This window comes from Chrysemys picta, chromosome 4 (genome assembly GCF_011386835.1).
Source record: "Chrysemys picta bellii isolate R12L10 chromosome 4, ASM1138683v2, whole genome shotgun sequence".
NCBI classification, from domain to species: Eukaryota; Metazoa; Chordata; order Testudines; family Emydidae; genus Chrysemys; species Chrysemys picta.
The window spans coordinates 1,704,796-1,711,743 of record NC_088794.1 but is presented as its reverse complement, the minus strand read 5'-3'; the positions used below and the strand labels follow the sequence as shown (position 1 = coordinate 1,711,743).

At 62.9% G+C, this 6,948-nt stretch overlaps 1 protein-coding gene across 4 annotated transcripts in view; it reads right to left on the bottom strand.

The window, feature by feature from the left end:
- Positions 1-540: 540 nt before the first annotated feature.
- Positions 541-6,948, bottom strand: part of ATP2A1 (ATPase sarcoplasmic/endoplasmic reticulum Ca2+ transporting 1) — a 40,220-nt gene continuing 33,812 nt past the window's right edge. For 2 of the 4 annotated variants that reach the window (XM_065594123.1, XM_065594125.1), the window contains 7 exons: positions 6,272-6,474; positions 6,106-6,191; positions 4,445-4,578; positions 4,251-4,368; positions 3,918-4,035; positions 2,721-2,762; positions 541-1,109 (listed from right to left, as the gene is read on the bottom strand). In XM_065594123.1, the coding sequence (XP_065450195.1) occupies positions 2,758-2,762; positions 3,918-4,035; positions 4,251-4,368; positions 4,445-4,578; positions 6,106-6,191; positions 6,272-6,474 (664 nt within the window). In that variant the 3' untranslated portion in view covers positions 541-1,109; positions 2,721-2,757. The remainder of the gene's footprint in view (positions 1,110-2,720; positions 2,763-3,917; positions 4,036-4,250; positions 4,369-4,444; positions 4,579-6,105; positions 6,192-6,271; positions 6,475-6,948) is intronic. The other 2 variants (XM_065594122.1, XM_065594124.1) reach the window with 1 other exon arrangement.

The following is a 6,948-nucleotide window of genomic DNA, read 5'->3' as shown; positions in this document are numbered from 1 at the left end:
CACACATACACAGCGCTATGTTTTGGTTTCACCAGCTCTCTCTTTTCCAGCGTTAGTTCCATTAAAAGTTCTTGCTTGCTTTTCTCTGGAAACATAACCAGGATTTAAAAGGCAGTCATGACAATCCAGCAAAGCACCCCAATATTCATCAAGATCCCAGGCTACACTGTGCTGATCTGTCCAGTTAGCGCCTTGTGACTCCAATGGAGCAATGTGTGTGTGGGGGGGGGAGGGGGCTCATGCACCAACCTCAGGTGCAGTCAGTGGGGTTACAGAATGAGCATCAAAAGAAAATTCCAGCCCATATTCCAACAGTTGCTGGACTTTGGAGCTCTCTGGCAGAAGCAAAACCCCACTGCAGCCATTGACCTTTTCCACATCCCCTAGTGGGGGGGGGGGGGGGGGGGAGTGGCTATAATACCACCCAGGGCCAGCAGGGGACACATCTTGGCCTTTTCCGGACCACTCCTCCAATTGTGGTACTTTTCAAAGAGCAGCAATTGTGGCCCCAGGAGGCGAAGGAAGAGTCTGGAGCGCAGGCAGCGTTAAGGAGTTTATCTTTTAATGTCAATAAATAAGCAGCTAGAACAGTCTCTTCATTTCCTCCTCTGGGAGCTGCACATTGGCCTGACAAAATGTTTCCGTCTGTTCAGTTATTTTTTGCATTAAAAAAAAACCCACCCGGTGAGTGAAGAGGTCACTAGGTGTGAGCTGGTAACACAGCGAATGGGCTGGGTGCCCAGCAAGGAAATGGGGGGAAGGCGGGATGGGCAGGGGCCGCTAGGAAAGACTAGCAGCTCAAAATGTACAGAAGCAAAGTAGCTAGAAGGCCGGGAGGAGGGCAGGCAGTTTGCAAGGGGGAGCTTCCCCCCATTCTCCAAACGCAGCAGGCAAACCCCCATGATGTCCACCCCACCCGGCTGGGGGGGAGAGGGAGGGCTGCTTGCAGCCTTTGGTGGAGGGGAGCAGCTGTTAAATAAGAGGGGGTGGCCGAGGCTCTTGGGGAGGTGAGGGGGCACCGAGGGGTTCTTCACTGTTGGGGTGAAGATGCAGTTTCTCTAGTGGCCAGAGGTGTCACTTCTTCCTCCTCTTCGGGTCTTCTAAACCCACTGTGGGGAGAGATGGGACACGTGAGACAAGGCGGGGGTGGGAGGTCCTCAGGGCCGGGCCAGTGCCCAACCCCAGGTGGCAGGGTTTGTGCCCCAATGGCAGGATGGCCTCCAAGGTCTGGTCTCCAGCCCTTGCCCCACCAGTCGAAAAGGTCCAGAATGACCTGCAGTCTGGCCCTCAGCATCACCCTCTCGTGGCTCGCTGCCCACGCCCCCAGGCAGCACTCGAGCAGAGCGGTCTCTCTCTGGGACAGGACAGGGGCTGACTGGTGCTAACGCCCAGGGAGACACCACATCCACTTCCCTAGTTAACCAGCAGCTGCTCGGCAGGGATCTCAGCAGTGCCAGGAGCTGCTGTCTCCAGGCCCTACCCTCGCCCCGCAGAGCAGCTAGGGTGACCAGACGTCCTGATATTTAACTCTTTGTCCCACATCCCGATCGATGTCCCTGTACTGTAGGGTTGCCAGGCCTCCGGTTGGTGCGGCGCTGGCAGGCTCCCTACCTGGCTCCACGCAGCTCCCCAGAAGCGGCAAAATCTTCCTCTGGCTCCTAGGCACAGGGACAGCCGGGGGGCTCTGTGTCCTGCCCCCGCCATGAGCACCGTCTCCACAGCTCCCATTGGCCAGGAACCATGGCCAATGGGAGCTGTGGAGTGGCGCCTGTGGGCGGAGGCAGCGTGCAGAGCTGCCTGGTTGTGCCTCCACCTAGGACCCAAAGAGAGATATCACCGCTTCCCCAGAGCTGCCTGAGGTCAGTGCTGCTGGGTGCCCATACCCTGTACCCCCTCCCACACCCCAACCCCCTGCCCCAGCCCTGAGCTCCCTCCAGCACCCAAACTCCCTCCTGGAGTCAGCACCCCAACCCCCCTCCTGCACCCCAACCCCCTGCCTTGAGCTCCCTCCTGCACCTAAACTCCCTCCTGGAATCAGCACCCTGAACCCCCTCTCACACCCCAACCCCCTGCCCCAGCCCTGAGCCCCGCCCTTGCAGCAGGGGCTGGAGCCGGAGCCGGGACCATGCACCCCTGACCCACGGCTTGTGGCAGGGGCTGCAGCAGGGGCCATATGCCCCCCTCACAGCTTCCTAGGGCTGTGCGCCCCCCCTCCCCCATGGCTCCAGTGGGGGCTGTGAGCCTGTGGCTGCCCCCCCCATGTGTCCCAATATTTTACTCTTGCGATCTGGTCACCCTAAGAGCAGCAGCCGGTGGAAACAAGAGCAACAGCAACTGGCCCCTTTACTGGTAGCTGGAGGATGATGGGCCGTGGGGGAAGAGCCCCCTAGCGCAGCAGCAGCATGTGTGACACCCCGTTGGGTCCCCACAGCCAGGGGGCGAATGGAAGGGAATGGAGAGGCACAGCGGGGGGCAGAGAAGGCAATGGGGGTACCCAGCCTAGCCAGAGAGCAGCGCTAAGGCTCAAATGGGCAACACCACCCGGCCCCAGACCCCAACTGCCAAACTGCATTGGGACCCAGCCAGGAGTAGCTGGTAAAGCAGTGAGATTTCACATGCACCCCCCTCACCCCACACCCCCCCACACACACACTCTGCAGCGCCTTGGGGACAGATAGACATGGGGCAGGCAAGGCATGCAGCAAAGGATCGTGGGATACCTGAGAGACAGGATCAAGGAGATGGAGGGAAAGGAGATTATGCTACAAGGGGAAAGGATAAAAGAAACCAGTGTTAACAGAGCGCAGGGAAGGAGGTTGTGCGGGAGAGAGGGTTAGTCCAGACCTGCACATGGGATGGATGGAAGGTGAAACCCATCGAGGGCATGGGGCTCAAACCCACACCAGAGCAGCACAGAGCAGGGGGAGCGGAGCTCAGCAGCAGTCTGGCCCAGCCCCTTGGGGAGACTGGAAACAGATACTCCCAGAAGATAAAGGGCACAGATTATAACAGGTGGCAGGGACAGATGGGGTAAAAAACAACAGGAGTCCTGACTCTGGTCCTGCTGCTCTAACAACTGTACCCCACTCCCCTCCCAGAGCTGGGATAGAAACCAAGAGTCCTGGCTCCCAGCCCCCCCCTGCTCTAACCCACCAGGCCCCACTTCCCTCCCAAAGCCAGGATAGAACTCAGGAGTCCTGACGTCTAGCCTGCCGTTCTAACCACTAGACCCCACTCCCCTCCCAGATCTTGAATAGAACCCAGGAGTCCGGGCTCCCAGCCCCCCTGCTCTAACCACTGCAACCCACTCCCCTCCCAGAGCCGGGAGAGAACCCAGGTGTCCTGGCTCCCAGCACCACCTCCCGCTCTAACCACTAGACCCCACTCCCCTCCCAGAGCCGGGAGAGAACCCAGGAGTCCTGGCTCCCAGCCCCCCTGCTCTAACCACTGCAACCCACTCCCCTCCCAGAGCCGGGAGAGAACCCAGGTCTCCTGGCTCCCAGCGCCACCTCCCGCTCTAACCACTGCATGCCACTCCACTCCCAGAGCTGGGATAGACCCCAAGCATCCTAGCTCCCAGCCCCCCTGCTCTAGCCCCCAGGGCAGTAAGCAGCCAGCTCTGTGGTACTGGGGCTGTTCTGGGCCTGTTTGAGCTGCCCTGATGGGTCTGTTACATGGCAGGTGATGCTGATGGTTCGTGGTTAGTAGTATGGATGGGATGGAGGACAGAGAAGGGGGTGGCACCCTGGTGCCAGCTGGAGCTCGGGGGGCAGGTCACTGAGCCCCATCAGGCGGGACTGGCATCTGCACAAATTCACGTCCCGGCTCCAGCTGGTGAATCCTGCTGGGAGCCTCCTGTGGGGCTGCATCTGGGCCAGGCTACCCAGGCCTGCCCCATGGCAGGGATGCATCCTTACCTTCCAGGTAGTCCCGGGCGATAAATTTCAGCACCTCATCCAGGAGGATGACAGGGAACGAGATCTTCAGCACCACGAGCCAGTGGGTCAGGTCCAGGGGTGTCAGTTTGAAGATCATCTGGGGGGGAGAGCAAAGGGGGGAGGAGATCATGGGGAGAACAAGGCAGGGGCACACGAGCCTGGAGAAGGGGAATGCCACAGCCCTGGGGAGCAGTGCTTGGGGTGGGGAGGGAGCAGATGGGACCTTCTACCACTAGTGGGTGAGAGTAACGCTGCCCCCTCCCCCCGCCTGCGCACGGCGCTGCACAGCCACCTCGGCAGGGCCACACTTACGGGCAGAGGGTCGACGTAGAGGATGACAAAGTGCAGGGACATGGACAGGCAGATGGAGCTCAGCAGCCACATGTTCACCCAGGGCGGCATGCGCAACAGGGACTGGTTCTCAGACAGGCTGTGCAGAGAGAGAGGCAGAGAGTGAGGGGGGGCTGGGCAGGGGGAGGGGGGAGGGGGCGGGGAGGGGTCCTTGCCTGTTGAGGGCGTTGCACATCTCGATGGTGACCAGCACAGACAGGGCCATGGTCATGGGCACAGGTGACTCAAACACTTCACAATCCAGCCCCTCGAAGTCCACGTTTTCCTCTGTGCACTGCATGAAATGGGACTGGGAGAGGAAGGGGGGGGTCAAAATGCAGACAGCACAGTGCTCCAGCCAAACTCCTCCCCCACACAGCTCCTAGCAAGGGACACAGAATCCCCCCGCCAAGCACATGCCCCCCCAGCTCTGCGCTGGGGCACTGGGGCCAGCATTGACAGCTGGGGAGAGCGTCCAGCTGAGCCCGCCCCACACACACACAGCACAGGGCCCCCAGCTCTGCACTGGGGCCAGCACTGACGACTGGGGAGAGCGTCCAGCTGAGCCCGCCCCCCACACACACAGCACAGGGCCCCCAGCTCTCCGTTGGGGCCAGCACTGACGGCTGGGGAGAGCGTCCAGCTGAGCCCTCCCCGCACACACACAGCACAGGGCCCCCAGCTCTGCGCTGGGGCCAGCACTGACGGCTGGGGAGAGCTTCCAGCTGAGCCCTCCCCGCACACACACAGCACAGGGCCCCCAGCTCTGCACTGGGGCCAGCACTGACGGCTGGGGAAAACGTCCAGCTGAGCCCTCCCCACACACACACAGCACAGGACCCCCAGCTCTGCGCTGGGGCCAGCACTGACGGCTGGGGAGAGCGTCCAGCTGAGCCCTACCCACACACACACAGCACAGGGCCCCCAGCTCTGCGCTGGGGCCAGCACTGACGGCTGGGGAGAGCGTCCAGCTGAGCCCGCCCCCCACACACACAGCACAGGGCCCCCAGCTCTGCGCTGGGGCCAGCACTGACGGCTGGGGAGAGCGTCCAGCTGAGCCCTCCCCACACACACACAGCACAGGGCCCCCAGCTCTGCCCTGGGGCCAGCACTGACGGCTGGGGAGAGCGTCCAGCTGAGCCCTCCCCGCACACACACAGCACAGGGCCCCCAGCTCTGCCCTGGGGCCAGCACTGACGGCTGGGGAGAGCGTCCAGCTGAGCCCTCCCCGCACACACACAGCACAGGGCCCCCAGCTCTGCGCTGGGGCCAGCACTGACGGCTGGGGAGAGCGTCCAGCTGAGCCCTCCCCACACACACACAGCACAGGGCCCCCAGCTCTCCATTGGGGCCAGCACTGACGGCTGGGGAGAGCGTCCAGATGAGACCTCCCCGCACACACACAGCACAGGGCCGCCAGCTCTGCGCTGGGGCCAGCACTGACGGCTGGGGAGAGCGTCCAGATGAGCCCTCCCCGCACACACACAGCACAGGGCCCCCAGCTCTGCGCTGGGGCCAGCACTGACGGCTAGGGAGAGCGTCCAGCTGAGCCCTCCCCGCACACACACAGCACAGGGCCCCCAGCTCTGCACTGGGGCCAGCACTGACGGCTGGGGAGAGCGTCCAGATGAGCCTGCCCCACACACACACAGCACAGGGCCCCCAGCTCTGCGCTGGGGCCAGCACTGACGGCTGGGGAGAGCGTCCAGCTGAGCCCTCCCCACACACACACAGCACAGGGCCCCCAGCTCTGCGCTGGGGCCAGCACTGACGGCTGGGGAGAGCGTCCAGCTGAGCCCGCCCCACACACACACAGCACAGGGCCGCCAGCTCTCACCAGCTGGTGATAGGTGACGCCAGGACCATCCTCTGCATACATGAACCACCAGGCAGCGGCACCCACTGTAGCAGCTCCGACGTAGCCTGTGGGCAGAGCAGAGGGGAGGCGTGAGTGCACAGCAGAAGGGGATGGGGCTTTGCAGGAGAGGGTGGGAGGACTTTACCGCCAATGGCCATGTAGCGGAAGAAGAGCCAGCCACTGATGAGGGGCTCCTTGGGGCTGCGGGGCGGCTTGTCCATGATGTCCAGGTCTGGGGGGTTGAAGCCCAGGGCAGTGGCCGGGAGCCCGTCAGTCACCAGGTTCACCCACAGCAGCTGCACGGGGATCAAGGCTTCTGGAAGGCCCAGGGCGGCCGTGAGAAAGATACTGTGGGGAGAGAGGGGGAGTGAGAGACAGAAGAGGGGGCAGGGCTGGTGTGTTCGGGGCGGGAGGGGGCAAGGTGTCCCCAATCCCCAGGATCAGTGCGACGCCCCCAGCTTTGCAGCAGTCTCTGGGGGGGGCCCCCCTTCAGTGTGTCAAACCTCTGGGGTCTCCCTCTCCCGCCAGGCTTGGCCACGCGGCCTCACTACCTCCTTGGACTGAACCTCTGGGCTGCAGCCTCCTGCTTTCCCCGTGAGCTCTGCCCAGCGAGTCCCGCTGAGCCAGACCCTGGCAGAGACGTGCCCATGCTGCCGGGACGGTGCCCCTCGCCCAGCGTGGCAGGGACAGCCCCATAGCGCTGGCGCGCAGTCGGGTGTGTTAGCTGGCCACGGCACAGGGAGCCCTTAGGGTAGCGCAGAGGGGTGCAGGTTACAGCCCAGTCTGTTCTGCTCAGCCCAGAGCCCCGCCAGGCTGTGGGAA